The 20,263-nt window shown below is 38.1% G+C and overlaps 1 protein-coding gene across 2 annotated transcripts; it reads right to left on the bottom strand.

The window, feature by feature from the left end:
• Positions 1–1,971: 1,971 nt before the first annotated feature.
• LOC134740823 (G2/mitotic-specific cyclin-B3) lies at positions 1,972–19,747 on the bottom strand. 2 transcript variants are annotated; one of them, XM_063673465.1, is made up of 9 exons: positions 19,589–19,747; positions 19,083–19,379; positions 18,148–18,428; positions 16,441–16,660; positions 14,851–15,105; positions 9,362–9,517; positions 8,524–8,698; positions 7,039–7,234; positions 1,972–4,399 (listed from the first exon to the last, which is right to left on the bottom strand). In XM_063673465.1, exons 2-8 carry the CDS (start codon positions 19,371–19,373, stop codon positions 7,071–7,073), a joined length of 1,542 nt encoding a protein of 513 aa, XP_063529535.1. In that variant the 5' UTR covers positions 19,374–19,379; positions 19,589–19,747; the 3' UTR covers positions 1,972–4,399; positions 7,039–7,070. The 2 variants fall into 2 exon arrangements, with proteins under 2 accessions (XP_063529535.1, XP_063529534.1); XM_063673464.1 differs by having other exon boundaries at positions 1,972–7,234.
• Between the last annotated feature and the right edge of the window lie 516 nt (positions 19,748–20,263).

The raw sequence follows: 20,263 nt of genomic DNA, 5'->3' as shown, positions 1-20,263 counted from the left end.
CACCGTACCCAAGCTGTTTGAGAAATACTATAGCTTGCTCTAAGGCAGAAATATTTCAAAAGCAAAATCTGGAAGCAGTGGCATCCTTTGTTGTAAAGGGGTCCAATGATTACCAGTTCGCCGGACGATATCAGCCTGTCAGTTTATTCACGATTAAAATTGTGTGAACTTTATTTCCGTGCCGTAAGGGCGGATTTGCATCGGCAACCGTTTAAAGCGTTTTGTAACTCGTAAGTTGTCGACTACAGAGGTACCATTGTTTTCGAGGGTGATTAAATCACGTCAGGAAATATGTTTTGTTTTATTTACCCACTATCCACTATTATAGAGTAACCAGCACTGGTAGGTAAGCTGTAGAAACTCTTTACGTCAGGGACGCCTCGTAACCATATCCATACTAATATTATAAATGCCTGTCTGTCTGTCTGTCTGTGTGTTACCTCTTCACGCTTAAACCGCTAAACCGATTTAGTTGAAATTTGGTATACAGATAGTTTAACTCCCGGGGAAGGACATAGGATACTTTTTATCCCAGAACTCACCCCTCAAGGGGGTGAAAATTTGTATGGGGAATCAATAACCGCTGAACCGATTTAGATGAAACTTGGTATGGGGATAGTTTGAGCTGTGGGAAAGGATGTAGAATAACTTTTATCCCCGAAATCATCCCTTAAGGGTGTAAAAAATGGGGTTGGAAATGTAGAAGTGTGGACCAATTTGGGGTTGAAACAAGGATGGATTAAAAAGCAGATTTGTTGAAGAATTAAGGTACCCAAATTACTAATTCCACGCGGACGAAGTCGCGGGCAAAAGCTAGTTAATGTTATAAATGCGAAAGTATGTCTGTCTGTGTGTTCCCTCTTCACGCTTAAACCGCTGAATCGATTTAGATGAAATTTGGCATAGAGATAGGTTGAGTCCCGGAGAAGGACATAGGATAGTTTTTATCCCGAAAATCATTACTTAAGAAAGTAAAAAGCGGGGTGGAATTAAGATAATTAATGAAGTGCCTGCTAATTTGTGTGCATAATATGCTCAAATTGAATGTTTGCTATGAGAATTTTTCCAGGCGCTATACTTACTTTAGCTGCTGTTACTAAGTCCACGCAGACGAAGTCGCGGGCAAAAGCTAGTAGGGAATATTACGCACAACTCTGCGTAGAAGGCGTCACTAGCACAATCATAGGGCCTACCGCGAAACACGAAAATCGAAAGTTCGGTTTCTGCCTCTCTATCACTACAGAATAAGTAATAGTACTACCGTACAGAAAGGAAACTTCCTACAAAACCGAAGTTTGACAGCGATTCAAGGACGAATCATGCTGTCCCTTTCTTATGTATGGTACTACCCCTTTCGGCTTTTTAGGGTTGTCAAAATTCAGGGTATTATCTGTGGTCGTACACGCAAAGGGACGTCAAGTTGTGCCAACCCTAATAATTGCGTGAAGAGATAAGGCGTGAAGTGTCATGTTTATATTTCCAATTCAGTACACAAGATGGCAGCCCTCCAACGCGCACGGCCTCTATAACTAGGTATTATGTGGCGCTTGCTCATTGGCGTGAACATCTGAACAGGGTGGCAGAATGGACAAAATGTTACAGCCCCGGGGAATCCAAAATTGTAGGATTCGCAACACGCGGGATGATAATTACGCCACTGCGTGCGCTGTCCAAAGTAATGTCACTTGCGCTGTGTAAATTTAATTCACGCCAATTTTTAAGTTTGCACCAACTGGGTACTCTGGCAGGTATGTGACGTTTTTGAGCAAAAGGTACCACGTCGTCGCTTACCATAAGGACGAAATTTGCTTGAATCTTTATACGAATAATCTGTCAGAGCGACAATTTGGTACCTTTTGATTGAAAACGTCACATTTAGTGAGTGTCCATTCTCGAATAAAGAAGTTTTAAAATAAGAATTCATGGGAATCCTGGTGGATATTTTTTACTCTGAAATTAAGTAGTCAGGAATTACCAAACCAAAATCACTTTATTTACAAGTTGGGGTTTTACATCAGTTTTGTATAATTAGACGACAAATGATATTAGGTAAAAACAGCATTAAAATTGAATTATTCTAAAACTTATCATTAATGAACAACATTATTATAACATTCCAATATTTTGTACTCTTTAAAATGTGATAAATTACAAAACATACGACAAATGTTGTGAACAATCTCACAATAATTACTATGTAAAGTTTATAATTAAAACATTACAAAAATCCATTATTAATAATTGTTATAATTAAAAGAGTATTAGCAAATCTTGCCAAGTACATATTTTATATAAAAATATCTGGACACATCCGAGGCTAGGTCCGGTCTGGTACCGCGGAGTTGCGATAGTCTAGTCTAGTATTTAAGCGTACAATATTAGGACGACGCGCGGGCGAGCGAACGCTTAAATATTGCGAGTAAAACTATTTACTTCTAAATAATACCGATTTGAATGTGCACTAAACCGCAAATATATTTATTTACTGATATTTAGTTAGTGAATATGTTATTTCGAAATGGTAGTTTGAGAATCAACATCGATAATTTTATCGATAATATTTGTGGTTTAGTATTCATACGAATAGGACAGTGAAAATATAGTTACGCCGCCCGGGGATCTCCAAACCTTAGCATATTTTAGTATCTACGGCTTTCCGACTGCATTTCGCAATTTATTTAAATCACTACAAAATTTACTACAGGAAGACAATAACACTAAATAATATTTATAGAAGAAAAAAGCGGAAAAACATTGGAATGCGGGTACTATTAGGTATACGTTTTTTGGTAAAATTGCATCTACTTACTGTAAATTTGTGCGGGAAGGCGAAAAAGGTTGGTAATGATTTTGGTTAATTTTTTTCAAACAGTTTGAGAATTACAAAGAAACTTATAGCTTCAACAAGTTTAACTTAGTTTCAGTAAAAGTTTGTGCACTTCTGTGGTCAGATTTTTGCCATTCACATATGGCACATTAAATAATTAAGTAGCTTCCAAAATAAGGTAAAAAAAAATACCTTAACATTAAAAAGTGTCAGTCTCTCTTTCGTTGTTTTTGTTCTCTTTACGAAAAAAAGATTGTAAATAAACTTTGCATAAAGAGCAAATATTATAAAGACTTTAAAGCGTTATAACATTTCACATTTCGTCATGCTCCCGCTTAAATGTAAACCTTTACGCTAAAATTATCCTAAGCTCTACCAATTCTCTATTAAATTTAAGGTACAATTCCGAACAGAGTGGCGTCGACAGCAAATCACGCGGCAATAGAGCGATAGAGTCGAACCAAGATAACTGTGCATGGCATTCGCATTGACAAAATGTGGCAATATATACTGAAACACACCCAACTTGTCTGTAGAATGCTCTTATCGCTGACTGTACTTTTTTTCCACAGGCAACTAATACTCATCGATACAATTCTAAAAACCCCAAACACAATTAGGTTGCGTTGTTTTATCACAAGAGTTCCTATGACCACCTCCTGTCTTCATCATCAGATCAGCTCGATGGTACATAATATTGCATTGTCACCCGACTTACATGCGTATGCGTATTCAGCTTCATCGGAAACCGGGAAGATGGTTAAATTAGTTACTTTAGATTCCATTACATAGTTAGTTACAGGTCGACCTAATAAAAGCGTGTTAAAAAGGCGCGAAATTCAAATTTTCTACATTTCTTCTTCGCACCTACATTTTTTTTTAATTTGCCGCCTTTTCTACTGACAAGATCGCTGTGACGTATATAGTCATTAATGTCAAATTTCTATTAAAATATGATATCGTCAATACTTTGAAAAAATCTCGTATCTCATACTGCTTCTCAAAAGTTGAAACGCAGTAACTGAATGCATCACATGCATAATTACCACATTTTTCTTTTGATTGGCAGAACAAGATACAGATATAGTGCATAATTGTTTTCCATCGTGTTTTCTCGGAAACGTTCGTATTTGTCGTATAAACGTTTGTATAGCGAGACACGTTCGTACGTTCCCGTGAAAAAACGTTGGAAAATGATTATGCCCTACAACTGTAAGTCTTTTTTTCATAGTGTCGATATTTATAAAGACGGTCACTTTGTTATGTCTGCCGCTCCGTTTGGAAAGGTCCCTGGGGCAGTGAGCGGCCGCCTGGTCTACATTACAATTATACATACAATTATCATCATAACGAGAACAATATGTCTATAATTAATTGGTCAGATCCCTATCCTAATTGTAAATAGCGTTGTGGCACCTCACATTTGCACACCGTAACAATGCGACAAAACTATTTAAGAAAACAACTCTCGTAAAGTCACCGTTAGAACGTCTCTTGAATTCTTACCGATTTTAATCTTACGCCTAGTCGATGTTTCGCTGGCCCAATGTTACAGGTTTCACTTTTATCGAACTGAAATTTGAACTTTATCATAGTGACATTAAGTCGAATTTCAACTATCTTGAAAATGTAACATAGAACCCTGTAATAGCGGTTTCTGTACAAAATTGAATTTCACTGGAAATGTTCTGAACTAAACACAGTACGAGTACAGTAATGCCAGCTGTTTAATGACTATCGGTTATTTAACATTTTACAGTACATGTGGTACTCGTATTACGACACCCTGTGCTATAATAAGCACATTACGTAACTACGTCGAAAATTTAAAACGTTGTACGATACACGTGCGAATAGTTAATTCGCACTCGTATCGTAAATAACTATATCACTTGCATTTATAAATAACGAACTTATATTCTCTAGTAGAATAAAGTCTGCAGAAAACGAATAATTTTACACATTGATTTGTCTTTAAATTTGTGAGTCGCGCAAATGTAACATAGTAATGTGGGGGCCTAGCCAAAATGACAATCGTTTGCAGAGAACGTATAACGAAACGCTTTTGTCTGTCTATCACTCTAAATTCTCGCTGTTTGTACACATAATTAATGTCATTAACGGATCTAACGTGATTAAATTTCATAGTTTTACCTTTTTTTTGACGTTTCAACTAGGTTGCACTAGCTGTGGTCACTGAAGACTGACGTCCCAGCAAAATGTCGATTAAGATACTGGTAAACAATTCTAAACTACCCGACATTATAAAAAAAAAAAAATATTCGGTAGCTTAAAAAACACAAATCAGAATATCTGCGCTGGTGTCTCTTTTTAAGTGAGAAAACACTTGTGCTAAGAAGATTAGTTAGTTTAACGTCGGAAAAAAAGGTAAAATAATGAAATTTCAATCAACCAATCTTTTATTGATAAAATATAAGTAAATATTTTACATGTCAAAAAAATACTTACATCTAATGGGAACAGCATTTTATTATTAATATTACATAATTACTTTTGGGTCAAAATTTATTTTATTCTACTATAATTCGAATTATACAGGATAATTTAAATTTAATCGCGTTAGACCCGTTAATTACATGAATTGGGGCATTTTCTATGAAAAGGTACCTTATTGTCGACGGCGCTTACGCCCGCACAGCGTCGCGCGGCATTGTATTTATATCGGAGCATCGTTTATAATGGCGTAAGCGCCATCGACAATAAGGTAGAAATACCACAATTATGTCTTTCACTCTTCCTTATTAGTGAAATAGAGACAGTTAGCGTTTCGTTTCTCTTAGAACGAATGTTTTCTTAGCTAGGCTTTATAACTGCCGTGTAAATTTCGCAAAATCCACAGTACAATAATAAACAAGTGATAAACATGTGTTGACAAGTAAATTTTCCAAATTTTTACATGTTTCTTCTACAGTTCATTATTCCACTTAGTAAACGTAGGTTACCGATAGCCATTGTACAGTCGCCATCAGATATATCGGAGCGGCCGAGGTGGTCACAAATATCTGAACACGCACTCTATGAGGGCTATCGTTTTTTTGCTCACCAGTTGGCGGCTCTGTTTTTTTTTTCTTTTAAAATTATGGCTTCAGCCCAGTGGGACTATTTCGCCAGTATCGAGGTATTAAGAGGTTTAAAAACGACAAAAATTGTACGGTTGTACAAGACAGTGTACGGTGATTTGTTAGCTCTTGTAAATCGATAGCTAGACTTTACAAGAAGCACGTGGACTACCGGCCGTTGACTCCAAGATGGTGGTTAAACGCGCTTCAAAATTAATTCTCCATTCACTGCACACTACCACATTAGTTTACTGTATAATAAGCTATCGATTAATGAGCAAATAACAAAGTAATTAATCACGATGCTAACTATCAAGATGGCGCTCTGTTGATGGTGGTCCAAAAGACTAAAGAACAGCTGTCAGTCATTGAAGTGACAAGTGACATTTGACATTTCGAACTATGGAAAAGACCACCATCTACACTAGCGCCCCTAGCGGCGAATTCATACGCGTTAGCCCTCATTGTCAAGGCGTTAGAGTGCGTGTTCAGATATTTTGAGCACCTCGGCCGCTCCGATATATTTGATGCCGACTATAACTGGCAGTCTGACCATCGAATAACGGCAGTAGAAAGTAGTTTTTGACATACATAAGTGCATTGTAATATGCCTAAAATGAGGAATAGAGACACTAATTATTTTCCATCATTCACGGAACGCGTCTTGCTGTTTCAGTCGGTCTCGGTACAAATAGTACTGAGGTTGAATGAGGTAGCATGACAAATACGAACGTTTCCGAGAAAGTACGATGGAAAACATTATTATGCGCTACAGATGTAGGTTTATATAACCGATTTAGGCGGTTATCAGTGTTTCACACTGGATGCGATTCGCATGTCGCTACAATGAGTGAGACAACGAAATGCGCGTATTATAGATATCCCGGTCACACATCGGACCGGACGTGCTAATAGCATCCAGTATGGTAAACGCCTTACATTCCACTAAAAAGCTTCATCTGTAGTATTTCTTTGTTTCAATCGACAATATAAGGGTGCGTTACACTGTCTCAACTAATCATCAGTGATCGAAATAGGCAGTCGGATCAATGTAAACGCATCCTAACCAGCAACTTTCTTCTACCACTATCCGGCCATACAATAATACTGTATCAGAGCAAGCGTACCCACCTGAGTATATTGAGTAAGATGCCACGTTGTCCTCAGCTGCTCAGCGCTTCATCGGGGAGGAGGGGCACCTTGGCCACCTCGAAGAAGATCGTGTGGGAGTACTTGTTGCGGACGGTGCTGATGGCCGACTTGGGTTTCTTGTGCAGGGATGCATTCTGTTCTAGGACGATGGGGAGGATCTCTTGAAACGTGTAGCCTGGAATAAGTGAAATTGTGGTTTTAATGGCATATCTTATTGAATTACACTCTTGCGTATAATAAAGCTATCTGCAGTGAAATTTAATTTTGAATAGATTCATGAAATAAAACTATGAAAACGGATTATATCGCGTATATAGAATTTATAATACATCCCGACGTTTCGAACCCTTTACAGCGTTCGTCACCCGTTAACCACGAACGCTGTAAAGGGTTCGAAACGTCGGGATGTATTATAAATTCAATATACGCGATATAACCCGTTTTCATAGTTTTATTTTATGATAAAAGACAATATTTTGAATAGATTTTTATACAATATTCTGCACAGTGGATTCTTAAATGGCCCTGATCTCTGACATACAAAACAAGGCACGCCTTAGTACTTTGTAGTACTAAGGCGTGAGCGTCCAGTATAAAGAGCCGCCGCCGTTATCTTGCTATCCGAGTGTTGTACTAATGCGTAGTCTAGTAGACACTACTCTAGCACGAACCGGATTATTGTCTATATCAACATTGATAGACGCACACTGTATTAGTTACCCGTGTAATACTCCAACGTAGGCGTCCAGTGTCCAAGGGATTTCATACGTAGCGCGATGTAAAGAGCCGCCGCCGCCATCTTGCTGTCCGACTGTTGTACTAAAGCGTAGTCTAATAGACACTGTTCTAGCACGAACCGGATTATTGTCTGTTTTCCTTGATAGACGCACACTGTATTTATTACCTGTGTAATACTCCAACGTAGGCGTCCAGTGTCCAAGCGATATCATACGTAGCGCGATGTAAAGAGCCGCCGCCACCATCTTGCTGTCCGAGTGTTGTACTAAAGCGTAGTCTAGTAGACACTACTCTAGCACGAACCGGATTATTGTCTATATCAACATTGATAGACGCACTGTGTATTAGTTACCCGTGTAATACTCCAACGTAGGCGTCCAGTGTCCAAGCGATATCATACGTAGCGCGATGTAAAGAGCCGCCGCCACCATCTTGCTATCCGAGTGTTGTACTAAAGCGTAGTCTAGTAAACACTGTTCTAGCACGAACTGGATTACTGTCCACATTGGCATAAACAGACGGACAAACAATAATAGTTACCTGTGTAATACTCCAACGTAGGCATCCAGTGTCCAAGGGATTTCATACGTAGCGCGATGTAAAGAGCCGCCGCCGCCATCTTGCTGTCCGACTGTTGTACTAAAGCGTAGTCTAGTAGACACTGTTCTAGCACGAACCGGATTATTGTCTATGTTTTCCTTGATAGACGCACACTGTATTAGTTACCTGTGTAATACTCCAACGTAGGCGTCCAGTGTCCAAGCGATTTCATACGTAGCGCGATGTAAAGAGCCGCAGCCGCCATCTTGCTGTCCGAGTGTTGTACTAAAGCGTAGTCTAGTAGACACTGTTCTAGCACGAAGCGCGCCAGAGTCAATGTTGGCATTGACAGACGCGCACACTGTAACATCAGAAAAGTCACTTTAAAACCACTGTCAAAGTCCGAAAGCGCGAACAGTCTTGCGAAGATATGTGTTTTTTTTTTCGGTAATTATCTCATCAGTAGGCCGAGCATATGATTGACGCGACAGTATCTCGCCGCGAGATAGACTACCCGTCTTTTACTAAGTGTATTAATTAAAGGGGGACGTGTAGTCTATGTCGCGGCGATATACAGTATATCCAGTTTATCTGCTCATATTTGTTTGTGTACCTGTGTCTCGGTGCGATAATAACAATGTACCTAATTGTATAATGAATGAATGAATGAATGAATATTCTTTATTTCGGACCATGTCCATATACAATTGAATAACATGTAAAATTAATATTAAATTATATAATAAATTACATTTGTTAGTAGCAGTATGAAGTCTTACAACTAAGGTTAGTATTCTAATTTTACATAATTGAATAACAATAATGAAACGATTAATATTGTTTAGCTATCTACCTACATTGCTGCGCCCATCAGGGTTTCATGTGTCATTTGTGTACCTACCTATACTCTTAAGTACTTGTAATGTACATGTGAAATGCAATAAATAAATACAATACAATACTCTCGCGTCAATCATGTGCTAGCCCGGCAGATATAAGTTATGTAAATGTACGGTGTACTGACCCGAGCATAGCGACGCAGGAAGCGGTATGAGAGCGGCATGCCGAGGTCGAAGTCCACGGTGCGGAGGATGGTCATCTCCATTTTGAGCAACTGGCTGAGTGAGTACGCGCCATCGCAGATGTACAGGAAATCGTCTACTAGAGGGGGGATGCGTTCCTGAAAGTAATTACATCATTATTAACACAACATAAACATTAACATTATAATATATATAACATAAACATTATTGAATATGCTGGCTCGCAGGTTCGCGCATTGTACGGGGGAAGTAAAGAGAACCTTGTTCAAGTCCTTCTGTCAATCGTTCTACACCAGCGGCCTGTGGGTTAGATATACTCAGAGAGCCCTCAGCGCCTTACGAGTCCTCTATAATAACATGTTTAGGGTGCTGATGGGGCTCCCTAGATTCTGCAGTGCATCTGGCATGTTCGCCGACGCACACGTAGAGGACTTCCACGCCATTATGCGTAAAAAGATCATGTCCATCAGAAGCAGAATACAGGGGAGTGCCAACAGCATACTAAATATGTTAGCGGACAGGCCAAATTTACAAAGACATTGGATGTCCTCACTTATAAACCCCCATTCAGGGGATATATATTTTTTAAATTAGTGTGTAATAAAAAATAGTTTTAATATAAATAACCTAGCTTTTAAGTAACAAACTAACAAATTTGGAACACCGTATCTGAATAAAGAAATTATTTATTTATTATTTATTATTAAAACTCGCAGAATATCAGTTACTCAATGCCTCATCAAGCTTCGATCTTGCAATATATTAACACATATAGAACATGCATTTGAAAAAAAAAAAAACTTTCATTGAAGTGGGTTAAATAATAATAACAAAATCTATTCTAGTCAAGAAATATCAGTCAATCACTAAAACTGGCCAAGTGCGAGTCGGACTCGCGTACGAAGGGTTCCGTACCATTACGCAAAAAACTGCAAAGAAATCACGTTTGTTGTATGGAAGTATTTTATTCTGTTTTTAGTATTTAGTAGTTAGAAATTCTTTCGGGAAAGGAAGCTATTGAGAAAAAATAAAATGGTAAAAATTGCTAATGGCAAAAATCGCGATCTGGATAAAACGATTTCCGGAAGAGAGAGTACACGCTCCTGCTTAAGTATAAAAATAAAAACGTTATAAGTTATAGTTTGTCAAAGGACTCATTTCAAACATAGACAGAGAGAACCATACTATCTTTGTCTTACACTAGTACTAGCACCCTAAAGAAAAGGATGAGTATAGTATACCGTATACCAACTATAAAAGTGATGGCTGAATAGATGTGCTGTAAGTTTTGTGACACAAACTACAAAGTAACTGCAATGGCATCAGCAAAACCACCATAATCATATTGGTCTTATTTTCATACTAGCTTTTGCCCGCGACTTCGTCTGCGCGGACTTAGTAACAGCAGCTAAAGTAAGAATAGCGCCCAGCGGCGGCTGGTGATTCTATATTATGGGTGTTCACTATCACAGTAAAAAACTACACATTCAATTAACCGACACAAAATACGGTCATTGAACTCTCTTATAGAATTTCGCTATTACGAATATCTTGACGACCGATAGACGCTAACTGCAGTTCATTTTAAAAATGGATTCTAGGTTGTGAATGTTGTTTTAAAATTTTATGGAAATATGTGCTAAATTGTTAACACATCGGTTTCGGTCCAAGCAAACTCACCGCACAGCCGTCGCCCGGCCCGCCCGCGCCCGCTCCAAACAAGACATATGTACTTAGGTAGGTAACACGATAAACTAAAACACCTAGTTACTTTTATCACAGCGACATAACACAACCACGGTGTTTTTGCATATTGATCTTATTTAATGACATATAAGTTTTTGTTTTTGACGAACATTGTTACGAAAGTTCAAGGTTTTCCTTTTATATTGAACTCGAGTCGATTTTGTAAACTTTTTTCACATTCTCCCGTTAAATTCATTCATTTTAAATACCTCACAACAAACAAATTATGTGCACTTACTGCTTAAACTCTTGGTTAATTATTTATAATAAAAAAATGCCAAAATTCCATTCACGCGCGTACTTTAAAATTGACTACTAACTAAGGTCTGTTTACAAACAAGTGACAATATGGCGCGCACAATGCGCGCGCATTCGACGAGAGGGCGCAAGGTCAAACGGGCTACGGAGCGCCGCTCCAATTTTACCTCTTTCTTCATAGAAAATCTTCTGTTTCACGTGCGGAACTGTAGCGAAACTTCTCTTTCGCTCTTATTGAATTTCCTATTGATTTTATGTACTAAATCTTTTTCATAGGAGCGCAATCCAAAGCGCTCCGCTTCGCGCGTTACCTATGATTCCTATGAAATTATAGGAGTAGGCCGAGTAGTATAGGCCGTCTATAAACTTATAATGAATAAAGGTAATTATTTAATTGGTATTTTACTTTTGTACGATAGATCTTAAAGAGTAATATATTAATTAGGCACTATAATTTCATTATGATTATTTATGGGAGTGCACTGCACAAGCGCTCCTTAGAGGAAGCCGCGCCTGATAGCGCCTGGACAAATTTTCATAGCAATTATTCAATTTGAGCATATTATGCACACAAATTAGCAGACACTTCATTAATTATCTCAATTCCACCCCGCTTTTTACTTTCTTAAGGGATGATTTTCGGGATAAAAACTATCCTATGTCCTTCTCAGGGACTCAATCTATCTCTATGCCAAATTTCATCTAAATCGATTCAGCGGTTTAAGCGTGAAGAGGGAACACACAGACAGACAGACAGACTTTCGCATTTATAATATTAGTATGGATGAAGTATTACATCGTAGAAAGAGGCCACAGAAACTGTCAGTCAGTCATATAAGAATTCTAATCTCCATACTAGTTTTACCAGTATTATAATTTGAAATTACGAAACCAATACTATAAATCAGCCGTCATATTGTATATAACAGTTGTAGCAGCTTATGGCTTCCCCAAACCAAATGATAAGGCGTGAGATTTTTAACAAACAGCTAACTAGCAGCTGAGAGTTTAGGGTGCATACAGAATGAATACATTGTCATTTACCTTTCAGTGAGGGGTCCCATTGTGTAAGACGGACAGAAATCAGAGCATTGCATGGGTGGTTTTCAATTTGGCACACAAGATTGGGGTGCAAATATAAACTGGGATTGGGAATCTTGAAGACGTTACCACCCTTTGTACTTATTTGATCAAGATCCTTTCATAATCGCGTACAAACTTACGTTTATATATGGCCTGACGTTTCGAACGTGACGTTACGATCGTGGTCACAGGCAGACTGGCGAGGAACTGTATCAACATCTTATTGCCGCGCGGGTTTTGCGAACTACCCACACTTGATCTTGACACAGAATAACTAATAGTACTACCGTACAGAAAATTCACTCCTTCACAAAAGCCAGATTTAGGTATAAAATTATACCTACACTCGCCGCCTGCAAGCATAATTGAAACTTATAACCGCGCACGAACCGTGAATCTTCTTTGCGCGCCGCAGTTTTATGACCGAGCTGCGAGTGTCGGCACGGGGTTGTCACGCCACAAGTTTTTGTACCTATACCTACTGATTTATTATTTTTAAGATAAATATGTAAATATGTAGGAATTACAAACGTTGATTCTGTAAACATAAATATTTAAGCCGGAGATAGTATGTCTGATTCTCACGGAAGTAGATATGCCACAGAAGTACTTATTCCTTTGAAAATATGTCGGTCAATATAGTCCGGAATTTTAAAAATCTTCCTTGTTCTTCCGTTTATTCAGACATCCGTAAACAGAACATTATCTTTTATACAGATTAGATCGCGATTTAGGTTTCGAAGCCATTGCGTAATTTAAATTTTGCGCGAGCGCCACGTGACACGACTATCGTGCGAGCCGAGCGGCAGCCCACTGCCATACACCTGCCTGGGCGGTGCGCCGGCCAAATATACCTAAACTGCGCAGTGACAACCCCCTGATTTTGATTATTAACTTGTACGCTAGGGTTGTCACTTTGCCTACACACAACACTCACGACATCCGATGGTATGTGGCGGGATGTTTTTTCCCCCTTACATTTGCTAATTACTGGATTCCATGTAGACGAAATCCCGTTTTAGTTATAAAATTATGAGTGAAAATCGTGTTAATTTAAATCAGTATTAGAGTAGTCCTTATTCAATTGCACCCTTCAATTTAACCCTTACTTAAGGGGATCCCATGCCCCATTGACCTTCGATTTGAAACCCTTGGTTTTCTAATGTTTTTTGTAGCTTACATATTAAGAGCAACGGATTTTAGCAATATAGTATCCCATATTTACTTCAAAGTTCATTGTTTTCCAAATATTTGGCATCAAAGTTGAACAATTTTAGGACAAAAAACTGGTTTTCTAGCCATAACTTTTGTGTTAATTAGTTTAAAATTAAAACCTTAGACAAATTTTTAGAGACGTCTAAGACGAACCCAAATATGTAGATTTCGTATAAGTAAGATCTTTCACAGCAATCGAGATACGAAAAAAGTGTTTTTTTAGACAATGTTTAAAACAATCATAAATAAATAAGTATTCATTTTTTTCACAATCCGGTAGACAAAAATGGAGATAAAAGATTGAAGAACCGATAGCCGCTTGTCTTATAATTCTATATGTAGTGCAAAAGTAGGAGATACGATTCAAAACTTGTCAAAAATCGATGAAAACCTCAGGTAGCCCCTTAAGTAGACAGTGAATTGTGTGGTAGTTGGTGATATGTTTGGGGAAAAGGGAAAATAGTTTATGACGCGTGAAAAAATATGAAGTGTAAATAATTTGTTAGATATTTCCGGTAGTAATGGCGGATGGACGAGCGAAATTTTGACAGAAAAAAATCTGCAAAATGAAACAAGATATTGATAATTTTATTTTTGTAATCTAGGAACTTGCAGCAGGTATCATAATTTAAAAAAAACCGGCCAAGTGCGAGTCGGACTCGCGCACGAAGGGTAGCGTACCATTACGGAAAAAAACAGCAAAAAAATCACGTTTGTTGTATGGGAGCCCCATTTAAATATTTATATTATTCTGTTTTTAGTATTTGTTGTTATAGCGGCAAAAGAAATACATCATCTGTGAAAATTTCAACTGTCTAGCTATCACGGTTCATGAGATACAGCCTGGTGACAGACGGACAGCGGAGTCAGTGGTTTAGTAATAGGGTCCCGTTTTTACCCTTTGGGTAGGGAACCCTAAAAATCTAATAAGTAAACAATTAAGTTCGTGCAGTCTGTATCATCGTAAGGTGGAACTGTACTGGAGAAAAATAATGGATTTATGTAGGTATAGGTATCGCAACGTAGAGAGATCTTTAAAAAGTACAGTTTCCTTAACCGTCAGCAACGCTCCGACAGGAGAATCTCATTGGCGCACCTTCCACGCTGCGTCTTCTTTTACTTATAGCCATTGAAGAAAAACTAGTATGTATCACTAATTTAAACTTACGTCAAATTTAGAAGCGATGAACAGCGCAGAAGCCCCAAGCAGCTGTAGCTCCTCCTTAGTAAGATGGTCCTTTTCCTGCTGTTTCAGCGAGGACTTGGTCAGGTACAGGTCCACCAGCTTCACCGCTAAGTATAACGTCTCATGGTTCAGCTCAAAGCTCTCCTGGACTTCGACCATCCAGTCTACGAGGAGGGCTCGCATCCAGGAGGTGATGCCTTTCATCCGGGACAGGTAGTCATCCACGGGGAATAGTTTCTGGAAAAGTATAAATACTATAAGGGATATTTCACACCGCGTTTTTTATTCCACGAAGCAGTTTGCGTTTGTCGCGATACAAACGCGCGTCGACGGCGTGTTAAAAAAAGTCGGCCAAGTGCGAGTCGGACTCGCGCACTAAGGGTTCCGTACCATTACGCAAAAAACGGCAACAAAATCACGTTTGTTGTATGGGAGCCCCACTTAAATATTTATTTTATTCTGTATTTAGTATTTGTTGTTATAGCGGCAACAGAAATACATCATCTGTGAAAATGTCAACTGTATAGCTATCACGGTTCATGAGATACAGCCTGGTGGCAGACGGACAAACAGACAGATAGACAGCGGAGTCTTAGTAATAGGGTCACGTTTTTACCCTTTGGGTACGGAACCCTGAAAACGCATTGTGCGGGCCAGGCCCTATATAAAAGGTCAGCAATAAGAATGTATAGCAGAAATTGTCCATACTCTATAATAAGGAAATTACATAGTTATATTTTTTTATAAATTAGGAAAGGGAATGGGATCTAGCCCACAAAAATCCGTCATTAAAATTGTAACCTTCTGTCATTTATTTCAATGACAAATTTTTGAGGACAATACCCGAGGCAATTCGTAATGTACTGTACACAGACCAGAGGCAGCTCGTTCTGTGTGGACTCGCCTAATTACCTCATCATTTTATATGAATGGTCCCAACTACAAGACGAGAAGATTAGCTTTTTTAAACATAAGCATCAAATCTATGCTCAAAAAATATACTTAAAATTTGTCAACACAATAATTTTGGCTTATCTTATGCAAAACGGAAAAATGAAGGGAGGGGAAATTTGTTAACCTCCAGTGATCGGTGTTTTGGTTGCAACTCGGGGTGAATGACCTCAATTAAATTTATAAATTGTTCTGAAATAGCATTCTTCAAAGGTATCGAGGGCTTAAACGCGTAAATATTACATATATTTCAACTTGGTATACCTACTGCGGTGTTGCATCCAAAACGCCGCGCGCCGATCCTACCTTCATGTTAACATACAATATTTGTTTATTTATTTTTCGGAGAACCAACAGCTATCAATTATACAATAGTTATATAAGTAAATAACAAAAAGCCAATTATAGGTTCCCACCAATAGCAACAAGTTAACACAATAATTGGTGGTTAGCACTAAAATTTTACAACATATTCAACTAATACTAATTTCAAAATGTGAATACCTACTTATTAAATACCCACAATTCAATACTATAATATGTCAATAACCTCCTCCTTTTTTTGAAGTAGCGTATAAAGATAAGCTTTGAAGTTAGAAATAGTTGAAATCCTATACTCACCTCTCTACTTTTTAAATAAATGAAAATATCCATAGCATATTGTGACACTTGGAACACATCATTCCAGTTCTCCTTGTCAAAGTCCGCGACTCCCGCTGGGGCCTGGTGGAAATCAGTCTCATCGTCCAGGGATTTGTTCGCTGTGCTGTCGTCTAAGTTGACTTTGTCTAGTTTCTCGCTGATCGCCTTGCATTCTTCTTTTGTGGGGTCTAAGGGGCTTCTGTAACGGTGTAATGTAGTGAGAATTGAAGCAAGATTATGCGAAATTGAACAAAATGGTAATTTTTTGGGGGTATAACCCGAAATTAATGATTAATGAAGTTCGATCCTATCTATAGTATTTTTCAAACAGCATGCATAGTATGGCGGTACCTTTTTCAACGTATTTCTCTTGCGTTAGAGAGGTAACGCCGCCAGTGTCATGGGGTCCATGCCGCAGTCCGACTTGTTAGAAAGGGTATTCTCTTTGTAATTGCTTTTTTTTTGTAGGTAAGTTTAATTTTATAGTTTGTTTTTATTTTATTTGTAGGTTTAACTTTAGTTTTAATTTTGTAATATTATAATTTAATTAGTTTAGTTTATGTTATAAAGGCTGGCCAAAAAATATGTGCATTCCTGTTGCCAGTGAGATTTTGGAACCAAAAAAAATTTGGTGCCATAGTAAAAGTTGCTCAGTATAATCCCAAAACCTCCCTGGCAACGGGAATGCACATATTTTTTGGCCACTCTGTATAGTAAAAATGGGTATGGTGAAAGATGTCAGTTAGATACAATTTATAACCAAAATCTTGCAAAATTGTACTGTGATATCTGTCACTTTAAACATGCTATTTGAAAAATACTATAATTATGTGAGTAGATAGTTTTACAGGCCACTATTACAAATACAAACTAGTACATATTATCAAACAAACGGAATATATTTTTAATATTAAGCAAGTAAAATTATAAGAAAAGTTTATAAAAAAGTACAGTCGAGTTACTAAATACATTCATGTGACATTCATACTCGGACTCAAGCTCAAGTGATATAATTAGCTATAAATACTTACTATAATTAATACTAATTATTGTTGTATATGGAATATAAATTATAATTGTAAATTTGAAAATGTGACGTGTAAAATTTATCATCATCATCATGTCAGCCGATAGACGTCCACTGCTGGACATAGGCCTCCCCCAAGGCTCGCCACTCCGACCGATCCTGTGCCGCTCGCAACCACCGAATTCCCGCGACCTTCACCAGGTCGTCGCTCCATCTAGTTGGAGGCCTACCGGCAGTTCGTCTTCCGGTACGCGGACGCGGTGTAAAATTATTATTTTATAAATAAATAATTGAAATTGAAATATGGGCATTATGTATAATAATACTGCTGACCAACTTATGTTTATCTTACAAGTTGTTGATTATAGTAGTGTGGATGATAAGTATTTAAGTCAAGGTTTCAGTTATAATTCAAATTTTGATTGAGAAACTACTACCATTACTACCATTAGGAATTAATTCTTATCCACTACTTTTTCTAAAGATACCTTTCGTATGCCTTGTCCCGTATACGTACCACACAATTTGGACTCAAAGCAAATGAAGGTTATTAATTCAGTAGCAAATTTTTGACAAAGACATACAAAGGGTTAAGAGAAAGTTGAATTTCACAATCGTAACAAATCTTACATATGAAAAATGGCAGGTATAAATCTTACATATTTTCTAATGCAGTCATATATAGTGAAGGCTCTCCAGAAACATCACTCCTCATTGATTTAGCAGAGTTTGATGAGTTACTCTGATTCTGAGTCTGATTTTCCTTCAGCACCTTTTTCTCAATGTTCTTTAGGATGCCGTTCTGGGCCCGAGTCGCAACAGGCTTAGGCGGGTCCTTAGCAAAGTGCTTATGTACAGACTCTAGGGCATTGGTGGCTACTCTTTGCAGCTGTCTTGTCTTTGATGCTTTGCCATTTACTGTGACTTGTGGTTTGATGTTCTAAAAATAACATTGATGATTAAAAAAATTCTGGCAATATATATTTTTGTATTTTGTAAAAAACGGCCAAGTGCGAGTCGGACTCGCGAACGAAGGGACGGAACCCTTCGTGCGCGAACCATTACGAAAACAACGGCAAAAAAATAATGTTTGTTGTATAGGAGCCCCACTTAAATATTTAGTTTATTCTGTTTTTAGTATTTGTTGTTATAGCGGCAACAGAAATACATCATCTGTGAAAATTTCAACTGTAGCTATCATGGTTCATGAGATACAGCCTGGTGACAGACGGACGGACAGACAGCGGAGTCTTCGTAATAGGGTCCCGTTGTCCCTTTGGGTACGGAACCCTAAAAAGAGTGTAATCATAACTAAACATGTGCTTTCTTTGTGATTATAAAGTAGCTAACATTGTTCATGCATATTTAATAAACTTTAATTGAGATCAGTTGAGAATAGCTTAACTTCAAAAGTTTTGGAGGGAAAGTTCATTAACCTGTATCAGGATGTAAATATAGCCTTACCTTATGATCATTAAGTCCAATAGTTATTAATCTACATCCTTAGCGATGTTTTAAACAAAAGAAGTCAAGAAAACCAAGAAATTGAGTACCCTCTCTGTACAAAAAATAACAGAAATATATTTTGTTTAACCTTAAGTGTAGGAAGCATTTTAGACTCCACTGTAACTTTTTTGTGAGGCGCAGCTTTCTCTGGGGCAGCGGACTTGTTGAAGGCGTTCGTGAGGTCCCCGAACGCAGCTCGCTTCGCCGTCGCATCTTTCAGGGGACTGTCGGCCTTCCTCTTGTTTGGCATCTTCATACTGTCTTTGTAGCTTTTCAGAGTAGCCATCTGCTTACTCCTCGTCGTGATGCCATGACTCAGGATGCCGTTCAAGTTTTCATTGACGCCGATTGGCTTAGATGCCAACCTGGATGGCGCCATTACGCACTGAAAAACGTTAACCAATTCACGTGCACCGCTTCAACGTGGTATTAACACTAAGCACACATAGTTAAATATAATAGAACACGTATGATAAATGTAAACAAGGCTTTCGAAAATTTCACGTCTAACCGTCTAAAAATGGAGGCAAAACAAGCGAACGTCGCCCGTTGAGACAGCGTCAAACGGTTATCTAACGATTTGTGAATACTCACGTTTCTAGACGGCGGCGGCCGTTGTGTATTAGTTTAATAGTTATTTAAGGAGTTGCACTGTTGCACGTCCCGATTGTTTGCTAAGAAATGTAAAATGTTATCTAAATTTAACGAAAGTCCAGCCTGAACCGGACTGAACTCAACTCCAACAACCAGTCAACCACAGACAGACCGTTGCTTTAAAATTCTATTGGGCTTCCACCTGGCCAATAGCAGAAAGCTTGTGATTTCACGCTCCAAACTACGGAACTTAAAAGACACAGATACCGAATCGAGAGTAATATTTTAAGAAGCATTTGTATGTTTGACGGTAAATATCACATCTGTTGTAATAAATTAAATAAATATAAATGTACGTACAACATTTTTGCTTTTAAAAACAATAAAATTTAGTACTTTTGTTTTCAATCCGTGTAACGAAACGTGTAGGCACATTCAAAGTTCACCCTCTAGTTAGAGTTAGACAGAGCAGTCAGCAAATTTTATGCTAAAGCTAAAGCAATTATACATATATACTTACTTTACTCTTTCTGTTTAGCAATCCGGGCTAACGCCTCAAACCCCTACGGTTCGTGGTTCGTGGTAGTCCCTCCGGTCCCAATTTCTCGACTGTCACATCATATTTTATTTTTATTTGGATGTGAAAATAGGTTTCAGAACGGACGGTATGGTGCC

This window comes from Cydia strobilella, chromosome 4 (genome assembly GCF_947568885.1).
Source record: "Cydia strobilella chromosome 4, ilCydStro3.1, whole genome shotgun sequence".
Lineage (NCBI taxonomy): Eukaryota > Metazoa > Arthropoda > Insecta > Lepidoptera > Tortricidae > Cydia > Cydia strobilella.
The sequence above is the reverse complement of the archived record's forward strand: the minus strand, read 5'-3'. Positions and strand labels throughout refer to the sequence as shown.

Coding starts and splice junctions, on each gene's coding strand:
- LOC134740823 (XM_063673464.1), bottom strand. CDS start 19,373: ATGGCGCCATCCAGGTTGGCATCTAAGCCAATCGGCGTCAATGAAAAC. Junction 8,699..9,361: donor TCCTGCGTCGCTATGCTCGG/GTCAGTACACCG, acceptor CTGATGTTACAG/TGTGCGCGTCTGTCAATGCC. Junction 7,235..8,523: donor TACGTTGGAGTATTACACAG/GTAACTAATACA, acceptor CACTTATTCCAG/GCTACACGTTTCAAGAGATC.